The following is an 18,787-nucleotide window of genomic DNA, read 5'->3' as shown; positions in this document are numbered from 1 at the left end:
CATGAAACATCACAGAGGTGTTTTTCAGCCTGGAAAGTTCTCAGAGATGCTGGGATCAAATCCGGACTTTACTTTGGATCTTGGTCTGTACAGCTTTCAAAAAGGTTCTTGAGTTCAAGTCGGCATTTCTGAAGCCTCTCTGAAACCTTTAAATACTAATAGGTGTTTTTTATAGAAATAAGACAAGAAGGTCAAACCGCGTTTTTACTTCCAACCAAATTCAATCATATTGACTGCAAATAACTTGCAGCACTTAGAACAGAAACATGATAATCTGAATAAGTTACATTTTCAAATTGTTTGTTTTAGCTGAGTAGGTTTGAACATTTAAACAAATATTTAAGCAAACTACGCCAAAAAAAAAAAGGGATGGACAGATATATTACTTTTCAGAGACTCAAAACAGAACAATAAAGTTTTTATGAAACCATTTCATTGAGCTTAGTATTATTTGTTTTCCATATGTTTACTCAGCTTTCTCAGCATGGCACAACTATTTGTTCCCTCTATGTCATTTATATTTATGAACTTTAAAAAGCGATCCAAAATATTGCGCTGAAACACAGTCATGCCAGGAACATATATTTGAATTTGAAACTGACAGAGTTAGGGACATTTGGCAAGCTAGGCTGACAGGAGAGATGAACTGCTGAAGTTTGTGGTGGATTTAGGGTAACTGCACTCTACTCATGAAAACCAGAATGAAAGTTTGGCCACCAGTGCGGCTGAAATAACTTCCCATTTCAACAGCCTCCCACATAATTGTGGGCAGCTAGGAATGATGGAGGGTACAAAGAAACCGGCACAAAAACATGATGCAACAATACCACATGCTTTGCTGCACTTAAAAACACAGCTAGATGCGCAGACAATTAAACAGTGAGAAAACCACATGTATACACAATGACACAAACACATTAGGGCAAATATGTGACTGTAGCCCAAGTAGCTGGACTCTACCCTCATATAAATCAATGACACACACTAACAAATGTGTCATTATCATACTGATCCTATTAAGTATGACAGTGTATTACATGTATATGCTGAAAGCATTTAAGCAGCTGCACCTACAGCTGTCTCATAATTACAGAGTTCCTCCAGATGATGAGTCAAAAGGAGGCGGTGCTGATCACTGAAGGAGAAGAAGAACCCTCCTCAGATGATTGAAACAAATTAACAAAACCTGTGAGAGATCCTATGACTCCTTCTTCATCTTGCCTAAACGTGGATCATTCCACCCCCACAACACAAGGACACAAGTTTAAATAATTACACTTTGTAGGTGGAATCACACAGTTTTACTGAGTCCTGCAGCTGCTGTGCCGCCACAGCCTCTACTGCCCACTAGTGGATTCATGTGTGGGCTACACAAGTCTACTGCTGAACAACTAATTACAGTGTTTCTATCATGGCCACAGAGCAAAGAGCAAAAATATAAATAAACAAAACCAAACTACTTTATTCACTTTACTTAAACAATTCACGTAGCCTTGTTTCATTTCAGTTCAGTGAAAGTCTTCTATGGCGTTATTTTTGTGCCACTATTCTGAGCGCACGTAAAAAAAATTTGAGTGCACGTAAAAAAAGTTTGCAGGTGCAAGTGTTGCATTTTGAGGAGAAATTTATTTTGAGCAAAGAAAAGCTAAATTTGAGTGAACAAAAGTCATTGCTGCGTGCAAAAATGTATTTCAGTGTTTGCTATTATCCACACACACACACACACACACACACACACACACACACAACAGCAGCCCCTCTCGCAACGTGTTGCTCGCGCTCTCAACATTTCTGGCCGTGCGCGCTCAACTCTTTCTGTACACCGTTATATTTGTGCCACAAAACCAGCCAATCACAGACTTGGATGCAAAAAATCTGATTGGCTGTTTTGGTCTCCAACTTGCACCTGCAAACTTTTTTTACGTGTGCTCAAATTTTTTTTACGTGCGCTCAGGATAGTGGCACAAAAATAACGCCATAGTCTTCACTGCATTTTGCAGTCACTTTTCAATAAATGCAAATAAAACTTAACTGAACATGCCCCCCACAAAGCTGTCCAGTTAGGAGAAACATCGGTGTGTGTTGGTCTTCCTTAGTATGGAAAGTGTGTGCCCATTCACACTGCAACATTAAAGTACTGCTTGGCTCAGATGTGTCACAATAGGAGCTTGGAGACAAAACTACAGGCTGGGGTTAAGTCAAGAGTGAAACAGATGAAGCTGATAACAGATCAGAAGACTTTTTTAAAGATGATTAAAGACTTGTTGCAATTTATAATGGAACAGTGATGTATCACTTTGAAGGTTAGCTGATAGGCATCACTTAAAGGCCCACTTGAAGCTTGATTCTGCCAAATGCCCCACCAGCGTAATAACAATACGGGGCATGTTATGTCTACCAGTACCTTGCACATATTTTAGTACAAACAAGCAGTGAGATTTCAGAACACTTAATAGTTCACAGTTATGACTATTTTTTACTTCATGTAAAATACTTTATTATTGATGTTCCGAAAGATATTTTGTTTATTTTCAATTTAAAGAAGAGCTATTGTGCTTGTTACTTGCTTGCTTGTTTATTTTTTTTTCTCTTATTTTCATTTTAACCATTTCCTCCACTTTAGATTTTTTTTTAATTTGCTTGTGATTCTTCATTTGTCCATTTCTTTCTTTGCAATAGCTTTAATAAAATTTGTTAACCAACTTCTTAATAAGTAAGCTCAATTAGGCTGTCTTCACTGTAATTCCTCTTCACATCTCAATATTGCACATTCTCATCGTTGCTTTCTGTCATACTGTCCTTCCTGGTTCTTTCCTAACCTTCATTTTTAATCCCTTGCTCTTCTTAAATGTCTCCACTCAATCACTGAAGGGATAAAACCGCTTCACCTTACTAGCGGCACAGTACATTTGTAAGATTAGCCCACCATGCTCTCTACCGCACCGTCTGTGATTGCGCCAACTTACATGTGAGGTCTTGCATTAACGTCTAGCTCTCTGACTGGACAGTGGTCTCTTAGCTCTTCATGCAGATATAAATACGACCTATGTGCCAATCACAACTTGACAACATGTGCTGTACATGTGGTCCACACCTTCGGCACAAACAAAATGATCACACACTTAGACAAGGCACTCACACTTTCAAACACACACACAGAGTCTGAGGGCAGGCTGCTAAAGAACAGATGTATATATGTGCACTTGCGCACACACGCACACATTAAAACATAAAAATGCCCAGAAGATGAAGGTGCAATGTTCCCCCTGTGCTTAAATGGGAACCACGTGCTGGCTGTGGGTTGAGGCAGACTTAGTAAAGTAAGTCCTTCCACTCATTATGTGGGATGACCCATGCTTCCTTGAGGCTGAGGAAAGCGCAAGGCAGCTTTCTGCTAGTCGGCCCTTTGAATGCAGCCTCCAAACCAGAGTGGTTAGCAATTATATAAACAGAGGAGGAGATTTGTTCCCGTTGTCACTTGCGTTAGCCAAAAGGAACCTGCCAGACCAAGTCGGAGTCCGTCTAAGGCACCATTAAATGGCAGGGAACCCTTTGGTCAGAGCCAATGGAACTGGCAGCTGTAAATTGCAAAGGTTCCCATCCATGAATACCACCAACAGCTATAAAGGTAATGTGATTGCCCCCCAATAATAAATATAAACATCAATGTACTGTCAAATTTCATTTGAAATATATACTTCACAGCTCCTCCTTGTTTTGCATAGAACGTTTTCACACTAAGATTACTAATAAATAAGGTTTACTATAAAATAAAATTCAAATGTATATTAATACTGTAGACAGTAACACCAAGAGGTAAAGTAAGAATAGCTGAATAAAGCCTTATTTAAGGTGTTTATGTGGTACACAAATAGATTTTGAAAAGCATGACTTCCTCCCATGGCAATCTTCTAATTCAATTAAATTCTTCTGATTCAAAAAGGCAGCAATGGGTTGAGGCTGTATCCGTCATCATTCTGAGCTGAATGAGTGAATTAATGTCTGGACAGTTGTGTGTCATACTGGGAGTGTGGGAAAAGAAAAAAACAAGCTCCAATAAGTCTCACAAAAATTAGCAATTGCTGTATATTATATTATCTATCTATCTCTCTATCTATCATGGGTCATGATGACTCATGAGTCATGGCTTAGTCTAAAAGCCGTTATTTTAAAGGTTACAGGAATACTATATGTAAAATTTGTGTAATCTATAATAACAAATGGCAGTAAGGTGGTGTAGAATAAGACACTCTAAAGCACACAAAGATAGATTACTGGCAATAAAGCCAAATTCATCAAAGAACACCTTGCCCAGTGAGTGTTTGTTTCCAACGATGTCTCATCTGCTTATAAGACAGTGGTGGGAAAGGTTGTTGAAATCATACCTTCTGGATTTTTCCCCCCCATTTTCCTCATTAGTCTACTCTTTTTTGGTAATATGCACAATTAATAGTTTGTGAAAAAGCTTACAAGTGCCAGTATGGTGGCTATGTATATTGTGAGAATTGATGGACTAGCTAGAGAGTGGAAGGGAACCTCGCCCAGTCTCCATACAGGCCTGTTGGTAGACATCTGGAAGGGATCCGGGTCTGAAAATGAGCTAAGTATGATAGACCACAACTCACTACTGCATCATACTGTATACTGGGCTTCTTTGAGTGCCTGTCCACATGCACAGCATGTCTGTTAAATGTGCATCTAAGCACTTTTAAACATGCATGTACATGAAAGCTAGAAAGCAAAACAATAAACCTAGAACAAAATCAGGTCCCCACAGGAGTCGAATCAATCTGTCTCCGCAGTTAACATGATAAAGTTACTACAAAGCTGGAAGTAAGAATAACTAGCCGCATGCTAATATCTCAGCTGGCAGATTCTGTCCATTACAGATATACAGATACTCTTATTTTTCCATAGCCATTCATTTTCAGTGAGACAGAAGCAGGGGTGTACTATAACTATAGGTTTCTCTACTCTTTCTTATACACACAGAATATTCTGATAATATGATTTTGTCCAATTTTGTATGCAGTTTCTAAAACACAGGCAGCTGACTTCAACACAGTTTATTAGAGGAACTAACAAAGTCACAATGCCAAAGAGGCAATACTTGAGCTGAACAGACCATAAAAAGATTTTATTTTAGATTTCTTTTCAAAAGAAACATCAGCACCCACAAACCTGCAACGTCAGGATCATTTGATCCACAGACCTGTGGTTCGGGTGGTTCTTAATGTACTACAATATCACTTACATTATGATACAGAGAAACTAAAAATGAGTCACCATGATGCATAAAAAAGGCACAAACTGCTTTAAAACTGGCTTCGTCATAAGTTGGCCACTAGAGAATACCACTTTCAATTTCACACTTTGTTTTTCCATTGATGTTGGACTTTTGACATTATTGGTGGTTAAATAATAAAGAATATGTAAAACGCTTATACAAATGTGTTTCCTGTTGTTTTCGATGGCTGGAAAAATCGCTTAAAAAATAACTAATGCATAAAATTGTCACAATGTGGTACAGAAGTTGTATGTTCACAAAAGATTTTGTTTTACTGTGAAACCTTTTGATGTGATTTCAGTATTTGCTGAGCAATGGCTAACCTTCTTAACAGTGGCAGGTGAGATGGCTAAAGCAAGCACAAATGTTTTTCCGGGTGTCTCCACCATGACTCTCTTTTACCACTTTGACAAACCATTTTTCTTTCTGGAGTACGAGCAATCCTGCCACTGGCTTTTTAATGTGGGGCCTTTCTTGCAAACATCTATCACCAGCACACATTTGCTCCAGATGGATCGAGATAAATCAAAGTCAAGATGGTGAACAAAGACTGCTGCTTGTAATGCAAAAAACACATTGGGGAAAAAAAAGACGGGTGAAAACCTACACGTTAGGATGTGGGAAATTATTTTATTCTATTCCTTTTTTTGGTTGTTTTGGAGAGTCAAATCTCCTTATAAACACCTACGTTTTTCATACCCTTGATTGCCATGGAAATCTTGTTAATTTCCAGCATCAATATTTTGCTGTACTTAAAATTTTTTAAATGCTTTATTCAAGCAACAAGCCGGTCAAAAAGAAATCAATGTTAATAAACAGTAAAAGATATGAAAACTTTGCAGTTAGGGATTACTTCAAAGAACAAGTATGTGTGATAGAAAGTAACCTACTGGCACTGAGCCACCGTGTCAGAAAAGCACATAAGGAAACATTCAACCTTTTAATGTATGGATTTTTTCATGCAACCCACCACAGAGTGAACAGGACTACCAATGACTATCACATTGAGATCAATCACTGTTTATGGCGGAACTCCTGGAACATCGAGAAATTCTACACAAAAAAGCCAGTGTAATCACAAAAACAGTCAAGAAAGCTTTTCTAAATAAGAGAAAGGGTCTTAGTCCACTGAGGGGGGACAAAGAAAGCATGATTGATGGAATGTCTTTAGACGTTTTTCCATTAGTGTCTCAAAATGTTAATTTCTTTACTGTTCCAAACTAGATTATTCATCATTCACTATTGGTGACCCTCATGCCACTGTCAGCCCCCTCTCCTTCGCAACTTTATCAATAAGACACCAAAAAGGCCTTAGACAAAGATGGATACCAACATGGATAAATAGAGAAATAAGAACACAGGGACTCGTGATTGATTATGGCATATTTCTGATAGCCCCAAAAGTCAGGCTGGACAGAGCATCTTCATTTGGCTGGCTTTTGTTTTCCCATCAGACGTACGTCTATTAAGTTTAAAAAACCACTTTAAAGCCCTTCACGATGTCCTTAAAGTTGTCATTTTCTTATGAGAAATGAAATTATGAGAGTGTGGAACATTTTCCCTTCATCCTCTGTAGCTCTCAATAATTCACAGTCACACACCAGTCAGCCAATCTGGTGGTCACATAAGATGATGCTCTTTTTCGGCTCATTGCAAGCTTGACATTCCTTTGATGACAACACTTTTCTGGACATCGCTAACTCTACGCGTTTCCATTTCGTCTGGAAAACACTACTCACTAGTACCAGCCTCGTTTTCAAACCAAGTGAATCAAACAAACAATAAATCAATCAACAGCTCTAACCACACAGACTTTCTGCCAGTGCCATCATTAGTATAGTTTATTTGCTCACTGAGCTGTTTCTAAAAGTAGGAGCAACCAAGAGGTCTGCGTTCTCTGGGGTAGCTGCTGATGTCACTGTGCAGCAGTGAGTGCCTCTCTCCTCTCCATCTACTGTTTATTTGAAGTCATTATTCCTCCACATATTGGCCCTTTAAACGCTCTGCTAGAGCAGAATCAAATCAGTGATTTAATAATCAGCTCAAAATTACGTCTACTGTGATCTGTTTTAAAAAAAACAGCTAAAAGATTAGTGGACACTTGGCAATTAGCACACTTCAGTCTGGGTGGCGACATGCATCAAAAGGTTACACAAACTGACCCATTGCAGCGGCCATTAAATATCAATAATGATATCAAAAAGAACCAATAGTAGTTGGTAAATGTAAAAAGTAGTAAATGTAACTTGCCGATCGCAGACTGATAGTAGACCTATTCCATATTATGGCAACACTTATGGCAGGTTTCAGTGCCAGTGTTGGTATGTTTGACAATCTCACAGCAAAAATCAAATGAGTCATTTATTTGAATAACATAAGCTAAATACAAAATTCCTGACCAAAACTAAGCAGAAAACTTTCACTCTCTGCGTTTACATTTCCTGGTTTTTAATTACATATAAGATTTGAAAGAACATCCCTTTACCATACATGGCATATTTCACTTCTGCAGTATTTCACTACCAGTCAAATCCAATTCAAATGTGCAATTTAAAATCTAACAAACGAGACAGCCTCAAACTTTGGCCACCCTTTTCAAAAAAAAGCTAATTTAGTGAGCTTGCCACTGTCTGTCACTCATGAGTAAAAGACATTGACATGGACTGATGTCACCGCTCCAGGCCGCAATATGAGAAATATCAACACCAATAAAGCAAAATTAATGTTGATCTTTCTTGGTAGTGAGGAAAACTACAGCTGACGCGAGCTGTTTTAGTTGGTGTCGGACTATTTTCGGCAACATTTATTGTGGAAATGAGAACATAATAATCTTTGGCAACATTACATAAGAAACATTAAAAGAAAAAAACTGATGATGACATGTCATTTAACTAATTGTACCACATAAACAACAAGGATTGAATTTCGTATTTTACTGCAATTGGAAAGAAAAGTTAGAAAATGTGCAGTTTGCTCATTTTAGTCTTTTGCTCAACGCAAAGTGAGATAAATGGTCTGCTTGCTCATTTCTACATTTCAGTTCTTTTTGATTCAGTCAAACTGAAGGGTTGAGGGCTTTGGGTTCATCTTAAAACCTCTGAAAAGGGTCAACTTCATTGCTGACCTCACCCGGAATCGTTTCCCCAAAAGGAAATGACTGCAACCTCCACTGCACTTTGGTCATGAGCTAGACTTGACGAGCCAAACTACAAAGAGCTTAATCTATTTATAGGGAAACACTGCTACAGTACAGTGATCAGGGGGAAGAGGAACCCCACAAGACGGAAAGACAGCCGGACGCCGAGGTTACACGCCAACTGTCAAGATCAAGTAGAAGTCTTGACATTCTCCTACTTTAAAACTTAAATCCATTTCCTCTACCTCTCAGAAAACATTCTTCTGACTTTTTATGTTGTCAATTTTTATGTTAAATGCAAGTAAGAAAACTGCCTTGAGAAATCATCCTTTGTACAGAGGAAATAATTTCTGTATTTTTCATTTTTGATGGCAAAGAGCATCAAATAATTAAAGTTTTTATGCTTATATACAAATACAGTTTGTATCTAAGCAGGAGAAATTATAATATATCTAAGTTAGGAATACAGCTACATTTAATGCAAGTACTCAAAAGATCTACAGTTGTGTTGCTAGGATAGAGTAGTTTCAGTTTTAGTCACCGTTGTATCATTTTCCTAAATCAGTTCTAGAGACATTGTCACTAAGTAAATTTAAAGTGTTTTTGCAATTAAAAAACGAAATAAAAATATATAACATATTCATCCTTTTCATCTTTTCATCGTTTTCACCCCCCCAGTCTAAGGGGTACAGATATTACTGACAAGTGACGAACAAAAAAGACAACAAAATGGAAGAGAGTAAGGGGAAACATTTTTAAAAGGTTATGAAATAACAGTCTGCTGTCAACAGTGAGTGAGATGCAACTGAAAGGGCAGAAAAAGAACAATCATGGGAAGCAACATAGGAAGGTTAAAATAAAAAAAAAAAGAAATAGTGGAAGAGCAGGCGCTGTAAATCATAACCTGGTGTAAACGAGTTAAAAGAACTTTAGTCCTGGCTGTAAAATGTGGACTGAGAACAAGAAAACTGTAAGAAGCTCAGACCGCTCCATCAGATGATGTTTATACACTTTAACAGCATCCCGCATGTCCCCAGATGCCAGTTTCCTTCACGCACCACAAACTGCTTCCATAACCAACACATACAGTGAGATTACTACCTAATATATTGATTAGCAGTCTTGAGAGGAGAAAAAAAGTAGTAACAAGTGAAGGTTTTTACATTTTTACTTCAGATTTGGTTCAGGTTACAACACATGGGGTCCATTACCCACAGGTGTCACATTTTTAGGCCTTTACAGCAATGAAGAATTCAACTACCAGCAAATCTATTTTCAAGATTCACGTGAGGCCTAAAAACAAGTTTTTGTTTCCAGTGCTAAAATAAAACAAGAAAAATAAATTTTAAGTTTCAACTCCCCCATTGTCCAATCAGGTTCATATTTAATAACAAAACTTTGCAACAAGCTGGGGGAAAAAAAACTTTTCAAGGCACAATAAACACACTAGTTGGATAATTGGAGCAATACTCTGTCTCTGATTCAGTGTGACAACAGGAAAGCAGACAAAAGTCATTCACATTTCCTTTCTTTCTATTCCCTTCACTGATCATTGTCAACCATCATCAGTTAAACACCTGTCATTTCCTCACAGCAGAAGGAAATGTTGGACGTTTTCATACCGAGATCATTCGGTTATACAACCTCTAGACTTGTTTGGGCACAACTGCTCAGACAGGATATTACAGGATAGTACAACGCCTCCTACTCCCAACTGGAAACTGGTCATCAAAGCAGAACCATAACTGTACTAGGAAAAGGAAGAAAAAAACAAAACCACCAGACGAGCAGGTCCTATAAGGTTAATCAGACAGTCAACGAAAAGAAAAAAAAAAAAATCATTCTTTTTACTTTAACTTGGCATCACACTACGAAAATTTGTTTTGTAATGTCAACAACAATATAAGATTTAGGCTTTATCACCTATGGATCTCTGCAAATACACAACACCAATGTTTACAGTCACTGCTAATTGCTGCTACTTTGATGTTACGTGTTTTTAAGATAAGCTGGCTAACCACGGAGAGAGAAACCTTCAGTTTGAAGTTTACCCACTTATACTCAAGTGTCTGTGACAGAATCCTAGGCATAACGTCATTCAGCCTCACCACTCCCTTATTATTGCTGTGTGTTAAAATATCTACTTTCCTCTTTTATTGACTCTCACTTTTCCCCCCTGATTTTCACTAGAGGAACTGACAGATTAATGCATCTGTGCTTTCTGTCAGTGCAAACATTAAGAGATAGCACTCACGGTTACATTTTCTTTTTACAAAAAGTGATAAGATATGGATGTACTTCCTCTTGGTAAGGCAATACCCTCAGGAGGTTGCCTATTATCCACTCTAGTGTTTAGGGAGCAATGCATTAAAGTAATTGTTTACCAGTTGACAGATGTTCATCTTTAAATCTTGCGTCTCAAGTACCACCCATCTAAGTGAAAAAAAAAGAAAAAGTCTGGAGCAATGCGCTCAATTCTGTACAGCACATCTGCCTGTGATGGAAGCTATTTATGGATTGAGGAGTGATATTTTGCCAGGAATAACTCAAAAGAACCATTAGTTCTGAGTGAGCAGATCTGTTTTTTTCATTTATTTAAGCTGCCTTAGCACAGGCAGATGTATGACAAAGGACATTGGGGCAGACCTAAATGTGATGCCAGGTGCTCTGATAATAGTAGGTGTGTGCTGGGCACTGTTAGTTATGTGGTGGTGTGGGAGAATATTAATGTCCATGAGGCAAGTAGTTCCACTGCAGAAGAGAGGTATGGCTGACTGCTTTCACACTGTGTTGTGTAATGTGTCTGGAATTTGATGAATATGTACAGACACACACACACACACACACACACACACACACACATAAAACCTTACCATTCTGTTCATCCAGTTCATTGCCAATCTCCTGGCCCATTATCTTCTGTCGGCCGATGACAGCTGCTAGTGCATCCAAGCCTGCATCCTGAGCTGAGATGAGAGGAAAGAAAACAAAGACTGTTACAAGCTTGACCATGAGACGAAAAATGAATCAACTGATTTTATGTATTGTAATTTACCATGACTGCAAAACAAGGCAAAATGAAATGAATGTGATGAATGATACACAAAAAAGACAAATGTAGTAGTGGTGACATATATATGTCGTAAATATTTGTGAAACTGGAATGACAGGCTGCTCGTAGAAGAGAAGAGAAGAGAAGAGAAGAGAAGAGAAGAGAAGAGAAGAGAAGAGAAGAGAAGAGAAGAGAAGAGATGAGATTTGGCCTCTGCAGGTTTCTAAGTTTGACACACTCTTTACCACAGGAATGTTTTTTAACCACAAGTTCATGGGCTTGCCATTACCCAACTCCACCAGAAATCCCACGTGGGACACAAAACCTCCATATGGTTTGGTTTCATTGTCTTAACAGGAATCTCTGATCCCAAAATGACAATAACCAGAGCCGTAATGGAGACATTGCAATGAAGTGTCATATGGAATCAGGTGAACTAATGTCTGGGTGTTCAAGTCATGTCAGAGCCAAGAGACAGGGGAAAAAAAAAAACGGTGGTGAGTTTACGATATTCCTTCATGGTGTGAATTATGATGATGCAGTTATATACTTTGTTCGGTCAGCACAGGTTTAATACACATATGGTAGTGCCTGGGACTTACTCGTTATCTATTTATTTTGCTGCTTCCACCAACACTTTATTGTTATCTTCTTATGTTTACTAAGGCAAATAATACAGGATACTGTATAAATGCTACACGTGTACTGTACTTATATATATATATATATATATATGAAATTTACTATAATTTTAATTGTTCTTGAACAGTCATGTAGTTACCCTCAATGACTCGTTGTTGCTGCTGTTTAATCTCTCCAAAGGTCAGCCCCTTGGTCTCATCCGATTCGTTGATCAGCCAAGGGTTGGCTGAAGTGCCTCCACTGGCTCCTGCTCCTCCGGCCATCAATGTGGACCTGTGACATATAATCATAACAATTCTTAGTTTCCCAGCATTCTTCCGAAATAAAACAAACATAAATAGTAAAAAAAAAATAGGTCCATAATGAAAACTAAAAATTTGCTTTGGAAATTAAATTACTGATACTTTCCAAACAAAGCACAAGCAGCAGTTAAACTATGAAAGTAAAATGCACATCTGTACTATTACAGCAATTACCTATACCAGAAAAAAATCAATCAATTCTATGCTTTTTCTAGGATCTATGACACCCCCACAGATCACAGAAAAACACTGGTTATTTGCTTGTCTTTTAATGATTGAAAATGCCTCGGCTCTTGCAGTATGTAAACAGTGCATGTTAATCTGTCACAGAACTATGGACTGCAGAGGTTTTGCTCTGACAATGTGACATACAAGAAAGCTCTTTACACTATAATGTGCTGTGCTAAACAACCCTGTGTGGTTTGAAACCTATTCTCCTCCTAATAGCTTAAAGCTGTGTTTCTGACCCCCACCAGTTTTGACTGTCATGCTGTGATGGGTTCAGGGTCTGTGAGTGAGGCTGGTTTTAATTGCGTCTCTTCAGCGCTGTCTGTTGGTCAAACCCAACATAAAGGACCTGAACCACATACAGCTTTACCAGAAATCAAGACAGAAACTGATAATTTGACTGTACTTAATTTTAAGTATTTGCTGTTTTATCAACCTTTCAAACCCAGATGAAAGCAGCTTGCTTTTTTTGCACAACTAACACAGAACACTACTTTTATCATACCCCCATTCACAGTCTGCTGACTGCTTCAAGTCACCTCTGAAGTAGCCACTAAAGTGCTATTAAGGCTATTCACAATGCAGGCAGGCAGAGGCTGATACAATCTGAAAAGAGGGTGAGACAAGGCATTTAGTCTAATCTCTCCAACAGGTTTGATTACTCTGAGACTATGTGCCAGGCTTCCACTTCCTCCATGCAAGTGTTTTGTGTGAAAATCCAATTAACAAGTCAGCAGGGAGCGCCAGAATCAGTCAAGTGGATCTCTTGGTACCCACAAAACACAGACTGCCACTGCAGAAGCCCGAACATCCCATTAAGGACTGAGTGACTTAGACAGGTGAGATTTAACTACTTCCAGCTATTTCCACTGCAATAAAATACAATGGAAAGGTTCAGGCATAACAGTGGGAAGATGGATCCATGGGCCAGCAGGGTTAACGCAGGCTTCAAAATAGCCGCCTTCTTAGTCTGAAATGGAGATGCTTGGAATATATTGTTTTGGGGATGGATTAAAGTGTCCCTTTGGCAATGTTGTTCTACTTTTTTTCTATCCAAAGTTCTCACAAAAAAAGAGTTTAAAAAAAATCAGCTTAGATTATCCAGGCATGTCCAAATCTACTCCTTCCCACATTCCGTCCTCAGAGACCACACAGTGGGAATGGATCCTACCCACAAATCCAAATTACCCACCACATATCACCATTAAATTTAGGTCTCATTGAGCAAACCAAAAGCCATATGACCACATAATTACAGTTTGCCGAGCTAATTTACTAGCAAATCTTATTGGAGTTTTTTTTTATTTTCAGAGCCTTTTATGTAATTGGGTGTGTGGTCTGTAAAAAGATGAAAGCCAGTGCAAAGCACCACTAAGCAGATCAATCACAAAACCAAAGCTTGTGAAAGATATCAGAGAAAGGCAGTCCCATCAAGGCATCAGCACACAGGTTCTCTAAAGTCTATTGAGCTGATGAAACTGAGAAACTTTGTTCTCGTATTTTGGTATTTTAGCTACTTGTCAAAAAAATAAATAAAATTAAATACCACCACAATAAAGCGTGCTGTACCAGGGATGCAACTAAAAAACAGCCACGAGAAGCCAGGGAAAGTTAACAACATAACCTCATCTCTTCCTGTTAAAGTAAATATCACCTGGCCCACACCAGTTAAAATCTTACACAAAATAATGACTCTACCTAAAGATTTGCTAGTTATCATGTCTGCCTCACAGCACTGTCAACCTACAATGGTGTAAAACAGTGGTTCCTTAAAACCACAAGACGAGGCAGTCTCACAGAATGAGGCAATCCCCTGAGACTCCCATGTTAGGGGGCCCGACTTCAGCAATGAAATATATACTTAAAGCCTGGTACAAATCATTTTCAATGTAATCTTTGTATATTATTAGCGCATTTCCTAGGAAGAGTAAGGGGAGGGGCATATTAGGAGACAGTGAGAGAGAAGGAAAGCAAGAGGACGAAGGTAAGAGAATGGTTTGGACATGTGCAGAAAAGTGATATTGGATATACTGGACAAAGGATGTTGAAGATGGAGCTGCCAGGCAGGGGTAAGAGAGGAAGGCCTAAGAGGAGATTCACAGATGCTGAAGGAGGACATGCAAACAGTTGGTGAGACTGAAAGAATGAAAGTGTGAGATGGAGGCACATGATCTCTGTGGAGACTCCTAAAGGCAGAACCTCACAGAAGTATCTGACAGGTATATGTGACAGCTTTGTGCAATGGCGCCATACAGATGTAGCTTGCTAAATAGCAATGGCCAAAATATCATTGAGGATTTATAATATGGAATCCATGACATCCATGTATATCTTTTATATACAGTGGTGGTATCAAGCTCTTTCCGTAACTAGCAGAATACGCTGTGTAAGTATACAGTATAGAGTACACTATGTCAATTGCTAGTAATAAACTTGCTCTTTCTGTTTCCATCATTTGCGCGTGAGTGCGTGCCAAATGTGTAATCAACAGTGCAAAGCAAGCAAATCCATTAACGAAAAAGAATTAGCTATGAACTTAAGCACCCTGTCAAAATGGTAGGCACACAGACTTTCCTCCGAGTGACAGCACCAGGGGAGGTCATACAGGATGTACAAAGACTCGCTGAAAGTTAGTGACCGGTGGCATATCATCAAAGCAGAGACCAGAGCCTATGACCTCTCAGGTCAAGAACACAGACAAGAGAATGAGGATTCATTATTTGTAATTGGGCAACCAGAGGTGGAAATTGTACTAAAAAAACTCTCAAAGAGGACAAGTTAAAAAATGAAAGGCAGCGTGATCTGAGCAGGATGTTCATCAATCAGTGATGCTTGGTTTGCTTCTTCTGACACTGACCGAGAAGTGACAGAAATTTTCGGTGAACAAATATTCCAAAGTGGGCGGAGAAGTAAATAAAGTACTACGTCAAGCACTACTGTGATCAAAATATGTTAAGATAAAATGAGATCTTTGAAAGCGGGACAATATGTGATTAGTGATTTTTGCACTATTCACTTTCTTAACCCTTTATCCCGTTTATAATAACTTAACATGCCTAATGTTACCTGGAGGGTTCAGACTCTGTAATATCGCCCTTGAAAGTTGCATTTAGCTGCTTCTCTCTGGTTAGCAGGTCATCAATGAGATTCTGCCTCCTGTCAGCTTCAGACTGCATTCTGATGAGGTCATGATAAGGTCACACAAAAAATTTGCAATGCTTTAACCACTTTTGATGAGCAGGGACAAGTTATGTTTCTAAAACTTAAGCGTGTTGCATTATTGAGGTCATTTTCTAAGCACTCTAATGCCCCCTATTGGAACACCTCTGCCAATGTAAGCAAAGCAGGCTCTTCACAGTTCCAAACTGAAGGATACATGCGGCGAGACGAGGATGCCCGCAACAAACCCTCCTTGAGCTGAGCGATATTTTGTTTCAGCTTCTGAAGTGAAGCCCGTAGCGTCATGTTTATCTGAAAAGACAGAAGATAAGCTCACTACTAAGAACAATCAACAAGACAATAGGAATGTGAAGGCAATACTATTGTAATTATGAGGTAAGAGGCTACCTTTGCAGGGTTCCCCCCCGTTCTCTGTTGTCTGTTCCGTTCATGGATGTTTTCAGCTATTTCCTGTGCCAAGCGGCAAGTGGCATCGTAATTTTGTAACCTGCAAATGAAAAACGAGAATTAAAAACTTGAACTGCAACATCATCAAGTAGCCAAAGATGAAGCAGCAAAACTAAGATTAAAACTAAGCATTTTAATATAATCATGGATTTCATATATTTATTTTTTATAGTACTTTTCATTACAAGTAAACTTTGTGTGTTTAATATAAAAGATAAAAAACATGATGCTTTGTGTAATGGTTGTATTACTCCAAAACCAAACTGAATTTAAACTTTCGATCAACATCCTCACAGTGTAACAAATGTTGCTTGGCTGAGAAGTCATTCGCAAATCTTTTTGGGTCCCTGCGTCAATATTGCACAGAATTTTTTCCCCCCACACACTGGGCTAAGAAGATGTTACCTGTTACACAAATGGAAGAACTGCATATGCATATATAACAGATACTCAGGAGACGGGGGCCTTTCCATCAATGATAAATACCTCTACTTTTGAACTGACACAAGAGGATGTGGAATTTTCTTTATATATCTTGATTATGCTTCCTTAATATCAATACTGTTGTGAAAGTCAGAATGTCTTTGATGAAAAAGTGTTTGCCCCCTTTCCTGATTTTTATTTTTATTAATTTTTTTGCATATTTGTCACACTCAGGTTTCAGATCACTAAACAGATGCACTGTATTTTAGTTTCGGGCAACTTCTTGTTTGAACCTTTTTTTGTGTGTAGGATGTAGCAAATGAAAAATAAACAAATAAAATATTTCTAAACTTAAAATGTATATTTTAATCGTGAAAATAATGATTAAAGCATAAAACTGTGCAAACTAAAAATTAACCTATTGAACAATGGATCAAGTGAAGACTTTGGATGACGTATTGCCTTAATCGAAAAGCATGAGCTAAATGGCTATCAGAATCATTGTTATTAAATATTATTATTTAATATTACTGTAGCTTATAAAGCGTCAGAAACGCAGCACAAGCTTTGGTTTTATCGTGTGACATTTTTAGCATTCCTTTCCCCCATTCTCTAACGCTATTTGATTTGCTGTTATAAGTAGACCTGACGACGACGACAACAACAACAAATTGTTTTCTAATCCGAATCTAAAACCACCAAGCTACTTCCCGACACACGAAGCGATTACTTTTTAATCACGAAACAAAAATACATGTTATTTTATTTGGCTAATCTTCGTAGCTACCACTTTCGCTAGCTATATTCAAAGTAGTTACAATGCGTAGAAATAATATTTGTTGTCCTTAAAAATACGTCTGAGTCATTTTACTTTTGCATTCAAGACAATGACTTACCAGGCGTCCTGAGACATTATGATAAAAGTCAGCTATTAACCCAAGTTTGAACTAACTATCCGGCTGTAATCACCAGCAGCCTGCTTCTTGTTTTGACGAAACGTCACTACGGTAGGCGACAGGGACATATTTCCCAGGACTTCTACAGAGTGCGCATTGTAATAGCATAATGCTGCCCTCTATGGGTTAGGATTTGCTGTTAATTTTTGACTCACAGGTCAGTTAAAGTGTAGAAATTTCAGGGCTGCTCGACTAACTATTTGGGAATTTCAAACGAAAAAAAAAACACTTCAAGCAGAAATAAAGACTCATGGGAAAGCCTTAGACATGGATGACCTACAGTAAAATATAATTTAATATAATTATAAGATGTGATTTCAATTTTCCAAATTTAAAAAAAATCTGGATGTGTGCCTATGACTTTTAGATTGAGCTGCCTCAGCCTAGTCAAAACAACATTATGTTTATCATCAGCCTCTCTCTCCTTTGACTAAGTGCCTATTCCTCTTTCCAGTGTTTCCCTGTTCAATCTCTGTTTTTTCCTTGCAAATGCTGATTGATTCACTTTTGTTCTAGCAGAGTTCTCAGTTAATCATAGCTTCCTTGACAACAATGTCTTATCCAACTTATCATAAATGTAGTAGTTCTTTTATTCATTAGAACAACCAAGGATAAATGTTTTTGTTTATAATCTATCAGACCAGATCCAACTGTTTTATTACAATAAGGAGAGCGAGATTCTTATTCTTACCTATAAATTCCCAATAATCCTCCAAAAAACACTCCAAAGAAGCTGCATATAGCAGGGGAGGGGGGGGGATGTTTTTAATTTATTTATTTTTATTTTGCTTTTCATACATTCAAACACCAAGAAATGGGAAGATCTTGATACAGCAGCAATATAAAAAGATTTGAAGGATACCTTTCCTCTTGAAGCCAAAGGCCACAAAGTTCCTTTTAGACATGGACATTTTTGATTGTCATTAACCATTCCACTGTCAAAATTTTCCACTCTTCCAGCAGAAACCACCCCCATGGTCTTGGTTTTACAGAAAACAAGTGAAGGCTGCTTAAAATGAGTTTTTTTATGCAAGTTAAAGCCAGAATAGTCTAATAGTAAACTTTTGAAAGAACAGCATTTCATTTCACAAGTCTATAAATCTTTCATAAAACTTGTACAGACACATTATTATG

General features: G+C 38.1%; 1 protein-coding gene across 1 annotated transcript in view; it reads right to left on the bottom strand.

The window, feature by feature from the left end:
• stx8 (syntaxin 8) overlaps window positions 1-17,694 on the bottom strand; it is a 43,011-nt gene extending 25,317 nt beyond the window's left edge. Inside the window, exons 1-6 of the mRNA XM_085459713.1 lie at window positions 17,594-17,694; window positions 16,215-16,314; window positions 16,024-16,118; window positions 15,714-15,824; window positions 12,257-12,390; window positions 11,297-11,389 (exon numbers count right to left, since the gene is read on the bottom strand). Of these exons, the coding sequence (XP_085315839.1) occupies window positions 11,297-11,389; window positions 12,257-12,390; window positions 15,714-15,824; window positions 16,024-16,118; window positions 16,215-16,314; window positions 17,594-17,610 (550 nt within the window). The 5' untranslated portion in view covers window positions 17,611-17,694. The remainder of the gene's footprint in view (window positions 1-11,296; window positions 11,390-12,256; window positions 12,391-15,713; window positions 15,825-16,023; window positions 16,119-16,214; window positions 16,315-17,593) is intronic.
• Between the last annotated feature and the right edge of the window lie 1,093 nt (window positions 17,695-18,787).

Source organism: Copadichromis virginalis, linkage group LG6 (genome assembly GCF_057382275.1).
Source record: "Copadichromis virginalis isolate Kocher_CV1m ecotype Utaka linkage group LG6, C_Virginalis_male_GT1.1, whole genome shotgun sequence".
NCBI lineage: Eukaryota > Metazoa > Chordata > Actinopteri > Cichliformes > Cichlidae > Copadichromis > Copadichromis virginalis.
Note: the sequence above shows the minus strand (reverse complement) of the source record. Positions and strands in the feature narration are given on the sequence as shown.